The sequence below is a fragment of the Falco naumanni genome, chromosome 6 (assembly GCF_017639655.2).
Source record: "Falco naumanni isolate bFalNau1 chromosome 6, bFalNau1.pat, whole genome shotgun sequence".
NCBI classification, from domain to species: Eukaryota; Metazoa; Chordata; class Aves; order Falconiformes; family Falconidae; genus Falco; species Falco naumanni.
In genome coordinates this window covers 80,207,214-80,221,214 of record NC_054059.1, presented here as the reverse complement: position 1 = coordinate 80,221,214, position 14,001 = coordinate 80,207,214, and the positions used below count along the sequence as shown (strand labels likewise).

At 41.7% G+C, this 14,001-nt stretch overlaps 1 protein-coding gene across 3 annotated transcripts in view; it reads right to left on the bottom strand.

Moving 5' to 3' along the window:
* Nucleotides 1-3,496: 3,496 nt before the first annotated feature.
* Nucleotides 3,497-14,001, bottom strand: part of RCAN2 (regulator of calcineurin 2) — a 95,899-nt gene continuing 85,394 nt past the window's right edge. For all 3 annotated transcript variants that reach the window (XM_040598416.1, XM_040598417.1, XM_040598418.1), the window contains one exon: nt 3,497-10,701. In XM_040598416.1, coding sequence (XP_040454350.1) covers nt 10,541-10,701 — 161 coding nt within the window. In that variant the 3' untranslated portion in view covers nt 3,497-10,540. The remainder of the gene's footprint in view (nt 10,702-14,001) is intronic.

The window sequence follows — 14,001 nt, the reverse complement described above, 5'->3', positions numbered from 1 at the left end:
CCTGAGCACCTGTTCCAATCAGTGTATCATCCACATACTGTAACATTGAAATGTTTTCATACTCATGACACCATCATTCCAATTCTTTTGCCAAAATATTACCAAATATTGTGGGGCTATTCTTGAATCCCTGGGGAAGGACCATCTGGCACAGTTGCATCTTCCATCCTGTGCATCCCATTCAAAAGCAAAGATAAGTTGAGTGTTCATCCACTGGTATACAAAAGAAAGCATCTTTCAGATCTAGCACTGTAAAACACACATTAGTTTCTGGTATTGAGGTGAGGAAAGTATAGGGATTTAGGACTATTGGGTGGACATTGACTATCCAGGTATTAACTTCTCATAAGTCTTGTACCAATCTATATTCCAAAGATTTAGGGTTTTTTTACCTGGACTGGAGTGTTAAATTCTGACTGACGTTCTTGTAACAGACCAAATTCAAGAAAGAGTTTATTAATGGTTCCAATCCTTGTCGGGCCTCTGACTTTACAGGATATTAGTTTTTTTCTTACTGGTTGTACTCCTGGTTTCAGCTCACTTTTTACTGGATCCATGTTTTTCACTTATCCTGGGATTTGCAATGCCCAACGTAGCTATATGACTGCATCCAAAGCTTCATCAGGAGTCTCTTCCTTCATAGGTTTTTCTTCGATGAGCAGGCATATTTGTGCTTTCCATGCATTTTCTGGAGGAACATGCAACCGGACAGAGTCCTCAGAAAAAGTTAATTGTGCATTTCACTTACAAAGCAGATCTTATCTAAGCAGAGGTAAGGGACATTCTGGAACATAGAGAAATTTGTGCATTAATTTCACGTCACCATTCAATAATTCCATTGGCTGTAAAAATGGCCTGCAGATCTCCCTCCCTGTCGCACCAACACAATTTATTTCAGTTTTATTTAAAGGTCCCTTGCAGCTAGTTACTACAGAATGAGTAGCTCAAATGTCTATCAAGAAACCTGTTTTATTCCCCAGCTTAACTGGAACCAGATGATCAGCTGGGGAAATAGTAAGGGGTGCCTCCAGTCCCCTTCGATCTAAACCATTTTCTGTCATAACTCCTACTGCTCCTTCTGACTCCCTTTTCTGCCCACTTGCAAGTAGTGGACATTCCTTCTTCCTGACTGCAATAGGCACACTGCACATCGTTTGGTTCCAAGAGGCAGGTCACCTCGTCCTTGCTCCTGACCTCATCCTCTCCATCCTCTCCACCCTCGGATACTCATTCCTCTTCCTCATTCTTGTCCATTAGTTAAACCAGCTAACAACAAGGTTTGAAATTTGGCTTGGCATTTTTTCTCTTTTTCTTCTAATTCGTCTCTGATACACACTTTGTAGGCAATAGACACTAGCTGTGAATTCACCATTCTGCCTGCCCTTTCTGCCTTTCGGAAGTGTTTTTCTGATATCTGGTGCAGATTGTCCAATGCAAAGACATTAAATTGCATCCTGCTTCCTTTGTTTTCAGGGTCTAAATCAGTCCACTTACAAGCCGTTACACACAGTCTCTTATAAAAGGCCAAAGATGATTCTTTCTCTCCTTGTTTTACCTCCTATAATTTTCCAGGGATCTCAGATTTCTCTGCTCCACTCTAAATTCCATACAAGATTACCCTTTGATATGTTGTCAACCAGCCTAACCCCATGATGTTACTCGGGTCCAACTTTGGATCCTCTTGGATCCTCTCTGGGGGGAAATTAATTGGGATTTGGGGTTCCCTGTAATACATTCTTGTAAATACGTTCAATTTTACGATTTGAGTTTATCATCTCAATTTAATAATTTGATATCAACGGTGCTTGTGCAGGTCTAAAGATGGGCAAGTTGTAAGGCTGTTGCTTGCATGTCGTAGATTAAATAGGCAAAAACTAGGGCCCAGGCTGGGGCAGCTGTGCTTTGACCCGACTGTAAAGGCAAGAAGCAAAATTCACCTTCTGGATATCTGCAAGTGCTTCTTCATTAAAAAAAAACAAACAAAAAAAAACCCAAAAAACAAACCAACAAACCAAAACACAAACAAACCAAAAAAAACCCAAAACAAACAAGTGATTTTATTCAGGTGTTACTATCTGCCTTTTTTCTCCTTTTGTGTTCTAAAAGCTCCAGATTTTCCATTTTTTACCTGGCAGATGCTTTTTCCCATGTTGTGATGTTCAAGACCCATAGGCATACCCTGGAAAGAAGAGGAAAATGAATTTATCCATCCCCATCTCACTAGAAACTGAACTGCAGGATGGGACAAAAATCCGAGCTGGGTTTCCCACCTTTACTAGTTGAGAATCTGTGCTACATGTAGGTCCAAGCCCATGCCTTGTGTACGTACATACATCTATTACCCCACTTTGTGGCAGTGTACAAAAAACATTATACTTTCACTGATGCATAGGAACATGTTACTTATTAATCACTTTATAGCCTAATTTGACATGTCCTGGCGCAAACAAGCATGACAATGCAAAGAAAACAAAACCTGTGGGTTTGGGGGTTGAGGTGTTTTTTTTTTCCTAATCCATACAGAATGAACCTGCTTTCTTGTTGATGGCAGCCTATGGAGGCTTCACATCTCCAACACAGGACATTATTAGTAAGCAGGTAGAAAAGGGTGTACCTGTAACAGGTGTAACCTGTGTACAGGCAAGGTTCTTGGTAATCCAGGTAAGATTCTGGCTCCCTCCCCTCCTCTGTGTGTAAAGTTACAGCTTGGCTTCATGAACTGGAGATCACTGAGCTGGCCAGGCTCCTGCAGTAAGGGTCTCACCCAAGCCTGGGGCAGTGGCAAAGCCTGGTCGTGGTACGTAAATTCTTAAAGCAAGGGTGATACCTTCCCCCCCCCTCACCCCAGCTCTACCCAGCTCTAAAAACTGTAGTAGGAGACAAGGTTCTTTTAATTGTTCTCTTAGTATCTTTTTTCCCCTCCCCTTAATTACTGTTGTGCTGTCACAGGTACAAGACAGACTAGTAGAAAACTGGAAATCTATACTGCTGCTGTGATTGGTAGAAGCTGTTTGGATGTGGCTTTGTACAGAGCAAACTGAGGTTAACCACATCTGTGGCACAAGCTTCATCATCTCATTCCTGACAGCGACCCACACCAGGAGCTGGGGACAAAGGGGTAAAACCCAAACCAAAACAAAAAAACATTATACTATTGCACTTGTGTGTATTGAGACATCTAGTTGCGTGCCCTTCAACAGCAGTGTGCTGCCTCACACCAATAGCTACTGCCATTAAGTAGGAAAAATAGTACTCACATTTACTGCTGGCTCCAATGTTAATTTTGGCTTCTAGTCACTCAGATCCAGAGGTCTGGGGAACTACAGCAGTTACCTGCACACTTCTGCAGTGGCTGGAACTAGTCACTAGAGGGTATAGGTGTATATGGATTTAAGGCACTGATCTAAATAGTTGGAAATTATATTTGTCTTGGATATAAAAAATGGCTCAGCTGCTTAACACTGTTATAAAATGAAAACAAAGAATGGACAAGGAGTTTGCTAATTCCACCAAAATGTTTAATACCTTAATAGATTTTCATTGATGTACAGAGCTAATGTGAATATTTGTACAAAATATGTGGTTAAAAATAGTATTGATTTATAATATATACAGATATGTCACATCTGTCAGAAATGCAGACATTTGAATGAAAACATGAGTAATGAGTTTTTAAATCTACAACAACATACATGAAATATTTCTGCAGCTACCCACAGCAGGACAACTTGCCAAATGGACACTGAAGGATCTGTCAGTCATTACTGATGGCATTTCTTTCAGAAGTTTCTGAACAAGAACTCTGCTCTAAAATGGATTCAAAACATCTACCTTCATTAACCGAATAGCGAGAACACATCTGTGTGACACTAATGTAGACACAACTTTCTCATACTAGATAAATGACCAATTACAGTAAATTGTTAAAACAAGGCTGATTTTCTAGTGTACAATAATAAAGAAGTTTAATTCTTCTTGCTGGATACTCTTACTCAGATGAGTGAGGAAGCCCCTGACTCATGGAGAGCAAATGGGCCCTTCTTAATACAGCTCTCAATTACATGGATTTAAATCCTGAATTCTGTCCTTCAGGTTCTAAGTATCTTCATTTTTCATTAACGGTGAGGCTGCGCACACTTCACAGCTTCCCCAGCCTTACTCCAGCAAGAATCTCACTAACACATGTCCCCAATTCTAGGCTTTGTAGCTACTGCATCAGTACACAATCCTGTACGACGATAACTCTTACTGTAGCCCCAGAATCTCTGCGTAGCAACTGAACAAACAGACAACGGAGAGACTAATTAAAGCTGTCTTTTAATGCTTTCTGAGCACTTCTGCAGTGGCAGCATTCGGGGTTCTTGCCTTTCCATCAGAAGTGCTGCTGCTGTTCTACCTCTAGCAGTGCAAGCTTCCCTCCCCTGCAAGCCAAAGCAAACATACTTAACACTTCAAATGGGCATGTGGGAAAGCCTTTACAACACTTCCTCCCTTGTAAATTTACTCCTGTATGCTGCAGTTTGCGTCTATTTAAAAAAAAAAAAAAAAAAAAAAGCACAGCTCATGTTAGAAAAAACATCTCCTTTTATGAGACGCCTAGAATATTTGAAGCTGCTGTACTACCCCCCTGCCCTTCCCCACCCAAAGATGTGCTAAACCACGAAAAGCAGTGTTTGGTTTTGGGTTGGGTTGTTGGTTTTTTTTTTCCCTAGCTTAACTAGTTATTCAAAAGCATTGTGTGAGGATGAGTATAGATGACGATCTGTCTGGGACTTTAATCCATACCTAGTTTTGCTACCCAAGCAGGATTTCTTAGGCAGAAGGGAATCAAGGAAATGTGAAAGTCTTAAATTCATACTAGTATGTGAGAGAAAGTCTGAAGCAGCGAAATGTTTAGTGATAAAATGTTTACTACTAAAGAAAGAACAAAAATAAATTTAGTAAAGGTCCTTTAGAGGATGTGATCTGAAATAACTGTAACCCTAATCACGATATCCACAATAACCTACTTAAATCCCCTCTTCCATAGAAAGCTTGTTCCGGCTCCTCAGCTGCGCGACAGACGCTGCCTTCACTTCAAGCAAGCTGCTCCAATAAGTCTACCTGTAACACCACCAAACCGACTACTGGTTTGATGATCAGGCAGTAAAATAGCAAAGAACCCAACCCTTGTGAGCTGCTGAATCCATTTTAAGAAGTTGAGTGGATCATCAGGGTGCGAGTTGGCAACTACAGACTCCCCTTTCCAACATCCCCTTCTTCAATCACCGTTTCGCTTGCTTTGATTGTGGGACAAAAAAATGGAGGCTGCACAAGGAACAGCAATAGCCCCAGTGTTGGTAACAAAGTACAGTGAGCTCTGGCTGTGAGTGATCAAGGTGTGAGCCGTAGAAGCTTCAGGCCCCTCCTGCAGCTGGGAGAAATGCTTTTACATCTCACTAGTCAGTGCCATGCAGGGTCAGGCTGCACATTATCACCTGCTGCACGAAAGCCCAGGATAAAATATTGCCTCTTTGCGTGTCCAAATTGTGTACTGAAGTTACACACGTACAGTCACGTCCTCAACCGAAGACCAGTTTGTGATCCTCTGGGATGTACAGCCCTCTACCATCTGCAACCCAAGCCTCGAAGCTTATTTCCAGGGGTTGTGTCCAGTGCCAAACAAGACAGAAAAGCCACAGTCAGCATGTAGGTAATGCAGCATTTCAGTTGGATCAGGAGAACCTTACTGTAGTTGGGGAAAGCTCATTTGTTGCTTAAAAGTGAAGAATAAATCAGGCCTCCTGTAGCGCATTTCGCCTCTAAAGTGCTCCACCAGAAGATGGCTATTACTATTTATAGTCAAAACAGAGGTCAGGGCCTATCTTTTTACAATGAATTGGCAAGCTCAGAGCTTACGTTTCCAACAAGATTTCTTAAGCCGATATGATTTTCAGAATCATGAACAATCACCTTTTGAGAAACTAAGTATTTCATGCCAGGCACCCAGAAAAAAAAATTAGTAATAATTTTTGCAAATGCAGATCTGAATGATCAAATATAAGAATTTCACAAGACAGTCAGCAAACTCATCTCCTGGTTTCTGATCCTTTGCAAGATCCAGTACAAACTGATGCAGGGGACTACAAACAATTAGTTTCAGTTTTTGTAATAATTAGTATTAACAGATGGTTTTCCCCCGCCTGGATGCCACGTTCCTTACTGAAGCACTCACGCCTGCTGCATTTAGCCGTTATTATAACAGCACAGGAAGAACCACACTGGCTCTCGGTGCTTCTGCTCACCAGGGACTGCGCTGTGGGGTGTTTTTTGCATACACCCAGCCAAATCCACAGCAAGCCAGTGCAAGTTCACATGACTCTGAAACTGCAGCAGTTTAAAATGGGGCACGGCACATCCTGCCAAGGAGAGCTATTTTTTCACCCTCATTTCTACTGAAACAGAGGTTGGCCTATGTCACACACTTCAGCATTTTCAGTTCTACCAGTTAAGCAAGCAGTAGTATATACCACGCTAGTCAGTTTATTAATATAGTTTAACTCTTATGTTGCTTTTCAAAATGCCAGTGCAAGCAGAACACAAAAATATTGTTTGCCGTATTTATTTTAAACTAAACTCTGAATTATACAAGTGTAAAAGTGATTAATTAGCCAATAACTTTTCAATACTTCTATAAAATATGACTAAATAGAATATTTCAAAAATATGTACAATATAATGGAAACGCTAAGGTAACCTGTCACAGTGCTCAGACATACCACTGTAATCAAGTCTTGCAAGATGGTTCAGTCTGTTACTCTCTACAATGAACAGTCTTTCTTTTTGCAGAAAGCTTTTTCGCTGTTGCAGAATGGGAAGGAGGGGTGAAAAAAGACCAAAATAAAACCCACTCACGCCTCCCACCCAATTTAGAATCCAATAAATGTTAAACAATTTATCATTTTTGTAACATAAAGCACTTTACAGTAATTATGCCTGTAGTCTTGTTATGGTTGAGGAAGGGATGCTGTTGCCATGTTTTCTTGCTGAAAACAAAGCATACTTGAGCGTGTATGTATATGTTAGGAAGGGGGGAGTTTGTACTACCTTGTCAATTACAAAAATCAAGGCCACAGAAATTCTTTGTTCTTTTGTTCCAAAAAAGCAGACTCCAAAATGCCCTTTCTCCGCGCATTGTAAATGTTTTCATGCTCTTAAGTCGGCTTCGGAAATCATTAGAATTTTGTATCAGAAGAGGTCAGAAAGGCCAAGCAGGCAGTGGGCAACAGAAACAGCAACTGTACTCCCCTAATTTCTTTCTTGAATTTCCAGGCAAGCAGGAGCAGTGTCTGCCCAAGAGAGGGCCCCAGGGCATCGCTGCCAGCCTCTCCCACAGGCACCTGCTTTGGAAAAGAAATTAAAAGGACATAGTCTATGTCACCGCGCATCAGAAGCTGTAACGTAGCACAGGGACACCGTTCTTACAGTATTACAACACAAGGGAAACTACTTGAGTGCTGCGGGCACCCTGTGAGAGGTGCAAGTCAGAGGGACCGAGCTCATAGAGGCTGCACAGAAAAAAATTCCTGCTGAGGTCAGGAGGGCCTGTGCCTGGGAATTACTGAATGAAAGAGGACAGCTACCCTCCCGGATGGTCACCGTTTAGTGAAAGAAGCCTTTCTTCCATGCCAGGCAAGAACCAGCCTTTAGCAAAATGCCGGGCTCTCGTAAGAGTCACAAGTGCTGTTACTTTTATGACAGGGACATCGCTCCATGACACCTGAAACACATTTCTACGACAAACATTAATTTATCATATAAAGGTGATGGATAAGCTTTGACTATAGTTAGTTACAAGAAGTTACGTAGAAGCCTGCTTCTTTGAGTTTTCAGGTTTGTAGCTGCGTTTCTATTTCTGTGCTTTAACCAATGAGCCACGTTCCACTCCCTCCTGGGTAGCACTATGTAGTTGGGTTTTTTAAAAAAAGAGTAGCCATTGAATGGGGCCTGGTTTGAAATCTGTCTGAAAACACACTTTGAGGAAAGAACATTTAAGATCCAATGCTTTAATTTGCAGTATAGTTTTACATCATTTGAGGCCAAAGTCCATAGTTCAGAACCAAGCCTCTCCCAAGTTTGAGTACATGGATACAAGGACTAGATTCAGCCTCCAACACTTCTGCATGTAAAAAAGATTCAGAGCATCAACTTTAATTGGAGATGATCTCTGATTGCTTACATCAGTTGAGGATGCGGCCAGTAATTTCTTCCATACAGCATATATCAACAAAAAAACCTTATGTGCTTAAACCTTACTCCCCCTGTTTATACTGGTTGAAACCCCACAGACCTTAGCATTCTGTGTGTTCTCGAAAAAGACAGTGGTGTTACTCCTGAAATACTGTAGGTGGCCTGTGACGGCGATTTTGACAGGAACATCTGGGTATAGTCCTAGGGCAGTGAGTGACAATTTATTTATTTAAACCAATTCTAAATGCATCACTGAAAAAAAATAATTGAAGTAAAATCTCTAAGGGGTTACTTTAAGACAACTCTACACAGATACCATGAGGATACTAAAGCCCCATTTTTTTTCAGCCTCTGCTGTATTTGATGTGCTTCTATTAGTGTAACACACACACAACGATGTCCATAATGCAGTAACAAGTATCACGTTATAAATACACGCTAATTAAAGCACTACATCTCAACAGGAGTATTAGGGGGCAGAGGCAGTCAGAGAATGAACTGTATGAGAACAGTAAGCCCTCATCCTCAGAATGTCCTCACCGTGCATGTCGAGGATGGCATTTCCCATCTTCATCGACAAAGCGCCATGCTTTTCTTTCTGAAGTACTGCAGAGGCAATGCCCCATCAAGGGGGACCTGACTCTGCTGGAGTTTGTAGCCTCACTGCTAATTAAGGATGGAATGGAACCCTCCCTCAAAAACCTCATCATTAGGTTTTATGACAAAAATCTTGATTACAGAACCTAAGCTGACTTTTCAGATCCTAGAAGGAGCTTCCAGGATGTATTTACTTTTTTAACTTGTAAAGTATCTGCGGAATCTCACTGTGCCATTTTATAGTCACTTTTGGGAGTACAGTTGCAGCTAATTAGCTTAAAAATCCCACTGTGTCTTACACATATGCTCAGTTTTCTGCAGTATTAATTTCAGTGGAACTACTCATGTGCATAAATTAAGCGCATGCTTAAATATATGCAAAATCTGAGCTCAAATGTCTAGAAAATATGTTCTCAAAATGACAAGTATGCATAAAAAAAATCATCATGGAAGGTCTGCCAGACAGGGAACCTGGTATCTGTCTGCTGTCAGCCATGATGAAAACACAGAACAATTTTTGTAACCCAGTACACATTGCAAGTGAAAGAAACATGCAGGACAGAGTGAAAAAAGGGGATTCAATTGCATGCAGTCTAATCTCAAGTGTGTAATTATGGTCCTGTTTTCTTTGGCCTAAAAAAAAAAAAAGAGAGAGAGAGAGAAAACCAACAAAAGAACACCAACTAACCTCTCCTCACCTCCACAAACCCAAACTGCATACAGCTCAAAAAGGGCTTTAAAGCACAGGAAGTGGGGAGGGAAAAGATCTGAATATGAGATGTATGAGTAATTACTAACAGTTTCAGGGCTATTCAACACACCACTAGGAAAGGATTCAGCCTGTATCATTACTAGAACTTACAGCTATGAGAGCAATGAATGCCATCTTCAACGAGCAGTCTGTTAGCTTCTCTTTCTCCTCAAATCAGAGAGAAGTACTGCTCATATCTTTATGGAAAATAAAATTACAATCCCTATTGATATTCTGGCTCCCTCCTCCTCAGAGAGAACTGAAAGACGCCAGGCTGTCCTGCGAGCCACTGCCTCCCCCCTCAGCCCAGAGCTCTGCCCCACATCCCCTCCACCATTTAGGACCAGTGTACTCCACAACTGTTGGCGGAAAAGGGTGTTTTTCTGCTGTTCCTAAAAATGTTGCAAAGATAGTATTCCTTACAGAAAATTCCAGGGGGATAAAGGCCACCAAGCTGCTAGTGGATTTACAAACACACATACCTCCTAAAATTAAAACCAGAAAGGAAAAAAAAAAAAAAGTGGGAAAGACTACGATCTGCTGGGGAACTGAGGAGGTCAGAGGAGCAGGCTGCTTGGTGAAGGGCAGCAGCAAGTATTCTGGGAGTCTGAATATCAAGCCTGGTATCTGCCTAATTGCTCACCCTGAAAGATCTCTCTGGGAGTGATTTTTAAGCTTGCAAATTATAGCTGTGAAAAAAATCCTCAGACTGAAAGCTCCCTTGTTTCTGCAACCTTGTTTTGTCCTTTCCAGAAAAATCTATTAGTTGGTGTGTGATATGGTTACATATACAAAGATCTTTTTCCTAGCCCTTTTATTACATAGGCTTGATTACAGCGAAGGGATTTCAATGAGTTTAATGTCCTGGTACTCAAAAGGCAATGGCTACCTTTCAACAGAACAAAGCAAACAAAAACCAAGAGCTGTGCTGGAGGAGAGAAGTGCTGCTTCTGCCGGAGAGGCTCAGTTAGATACAGGAGGCGGCAGACCAGGGCGTCGAGTTTGAATGATTTTTGGCTTTGGAGAATTCTTTGGGTCCTCATCTTCTTCCATGTCGCTGTCGCAGACGTGCACTACCACACTGGGAGTCGACTCTGTTCCTGCGTGCAGCTCATATTTCTCTCCTGGAAGCAGACAAAAACAGATCAAGAGATGATAGCCTGAGTAGCAGCACAGCTCATGGTGCACCTGGAGTGCAGAATACTCCTGCACCTGGACAGCATAGGCAAGTGTGTGCTGCTCCTAAATACAGGTGAGGGCAAGCATGGCTAGGCTGTATCGGCTGTCACAATAGATTCTGGGTATCCTGCCCCCAGGGGGGCAGTGATCATTGGTCTGCAAGGCATAATTAAATACCCTGGCATCTATAATAGTGTTTTGCACCAGTATTAGTGGTCAACAGCTCTGGAAGAAACACAAAGAGAACACAGAAGATCATGGTTAAGAAGAGGGACTGGAATCCAACCTACCAAACGTTTGGTCTGAAGCCATATCACACCCATTGGGTTGGGGCTGTTTTTCACTTGTCTTTTGTTTGTCTACTTTCAGTCTAGCATGGCTCCACGCCCAAGTAAAGTCCACTAGATTTTGCAACTTGTCACCTCCAGACAGACATCAACACTTGGTCCACTTGCTCCAAAAATAAAACAATACATATATCTACTCCATATGGATTTTGAGATTCAAAGCCCTTTAGCTGGGGCTGTAACAAATTTTGTCTCTACTGATGAGATTACAAAGTACAGTCTATAGATGCTCGCTAGCAGGCTAAGCGCGTAAAGAGTATATTAGATATTCTATCCATATACATTCCTTATTTAAGTCTCCATCCAGTACTCCTGCGAGGAAGATGAATATGGCTTAGGTGGTTACCCGTAGGAGTCCCCATGTGAACAAAGGAAGATCAGGATCAGACACAGGACTTTCAGCCTTGGCACTAAGTGTGTTTTGGATTGTACACAGGATGCAAGTAGGCGTTAGCTATTAAATTGCAAGAAATTAATTTAAGACTGCAAAGAAAAAAAAGTCCCAACGGTCACATTTCTGACAGGATGACTTGGTCTCTCAGAGGTGACAAACACCCATTTGCAGGACTAAAACTAGAAACTGTTCCTGATAATGTGCTGCCCCACTTCGGACTATGTCATCACTCTCATCTCCAAGACCCGTAAGTCACAGTCAAATTAAAACAGGCTTACAGTGACCACAGGCACACCTGATAGCTTTGATTTACTTTTTTCGTAAGACTGCTCCAGAACCACTGCGTATCACCTGCAAGATACTCTGAGCTGAGGAAGGCGAGGTCCCAGTATACCCAGCTGACCTGTATTTGTGGTGCAGCAGCCCCTAAACACCTGCATCACAGGCAGAACCCGGCAGTACTAGGGGTCGTACGATGAGAGTGAAATGGCAGTCCCCACCTCAAAACGCTTGTAGTTTGCTCCTGTCATTAATTGGGATTTTTATTTATTGGTAAGTTTGTGACAGACCAATTTGGGTGAGGAAGGGGTTGCAGGTTTTGTCCTGTGTTAGCACAGGCGGCTCTGGGACTGTGCTCACGTGCTATTTGTGCTGACAAATTCTTGGTCCAAATAAGACTGCGTGGCTTGCAACTAGAGGACATGCTGCATTTTTGCCTAAAAAATAGGAGACAACTAGTGAATAATAGCTCTAAGTCAGGCATCTTGCTGTGAGAAATATTTTACTGCTGTGATACCATTAATGTTGACATTTAACTGCTCTATTTTTGGCAGCCTTTCCTCTGAATCCAAATTGAGCAAAGCATTACAGGTCTTGCTGATAGGCTAAAATATAAAAAGAGAAATAGCTTGGTTGTGCTGCATTGAGAAATTATATGGTTTTTCTTTGCCTCTTTTCCCTGTGGGCTTCAGCTTAATTTCTCAGCTATGGGCTGACGTCAATGCTGCCAACCAGCACTGAAGGCTACATTGGTCACTGTCAGCTACAAGGAGCTCTGCGGTGCTGCATACACACAACGCTGGGCCCTCGCCTCGTACACCAGCACCATGAAGTAAATCTGATTCACTGCCCTCTTAAAAGGTAATAATCCCAGTTCAAATGCCACATTCTTTTACTGTTCAGATCCTTCCCAGAAGGACTCTTTCTGCTGCAACAGAACAGTGGAAATAAGTACAGACACAAGGGAAAATATTCAGATGCCTCTGGCACAAGTAACTGCAACAGCAATTAGTGTCACTTTGCAAATCAAAATGTGATGCACTCATAAATTAGGTTTTAAAGTCATACAGTTATTTCTGAGCATAAATGAGCTGCAGACTCAGTTCTGTGCTCACGCTGCAGACTCAGTTCTGTGCTCACTATTATTCATGCCTGCAGAACTGTGGCTTAAACTGCAGAAAACCTTTTTATGGCTGAACTAGGAACAGGACAGCTACGGGACTTTTATACAGCTGCATCTTGTTCCTCAATGTAACCATTGTTTGCAGAAAAATACTGAGGAAATAAATAAAAATAAAAATCCAAAAGATACAGCCCGATTACCCCCTCCCGGCTGCTTTTTTCTATGTTTTTTCTTTCCTCTGAAAAAACACCTCCAGCATTAGAAAAAAAATTGAGCTAAATCCACAGCAGTTAAGTTTTGAGATTCAAAATGTAAACATAACTTCAATTAAGTTTACAAAATGTAGGTTGTCCCACGCTAAGAGTAGCAAGTCGAGTTAGCATGGTTAAGACTCACCAGCTTCTGTAGTTAATATCACTCAAGCCTTTTTCCACTTATCTCATTCAGCTGTCGCTGATGCTGCCTCCTTTTGCACTCTCAGGCCCTACATCGCCCCACTGCTCCTATGTCTCCCACTTGCCTGGAGAACTCTTACAGGTTAAGCCAAAGGATTCTGGGGAGACAGGCCCTTCTCTTGCAGCAGGCTTTGTACTCTCTCTATCCCTTAATAATAGGTTGTTTAAATATTCACGTAAGCTGAGATAACAATAGACATTTACTCAGAAAAGTAGCACAAAATTTATGAAATATGCTTGAACATCTGAACTCTGCTTTCAGGATATAATGCAGGGAAGAATTAAGCACTGGCACCTCCACCATACAGATCTGTCAGAAAACGCTCCTAACAAAGCCCTTAAAAATAGCAGTGATGTTCCTCTATTTATCTGCTTTGCATAAGGGAAAAAAAAAAAAAAGGAATGTGACGTTTCACCATTCAACAATGGCACTACCTTTTGTGACCACATTAACCACAAGCAAACCCACAGCCTCAGGTAACGCAAGAAAGACGACCCCAAGAACAGCAAAAAAGCAACTTAGGATATTTCAGAATCAAAAATAATAGCACATGATTTTCTATCTCTGTGAATCAGTACTATGACCTTTCATTGATGGTGTACAGAGCTCTTGTCTAATGAGGCGGTTTTGTCCAGCAAAGAGTATG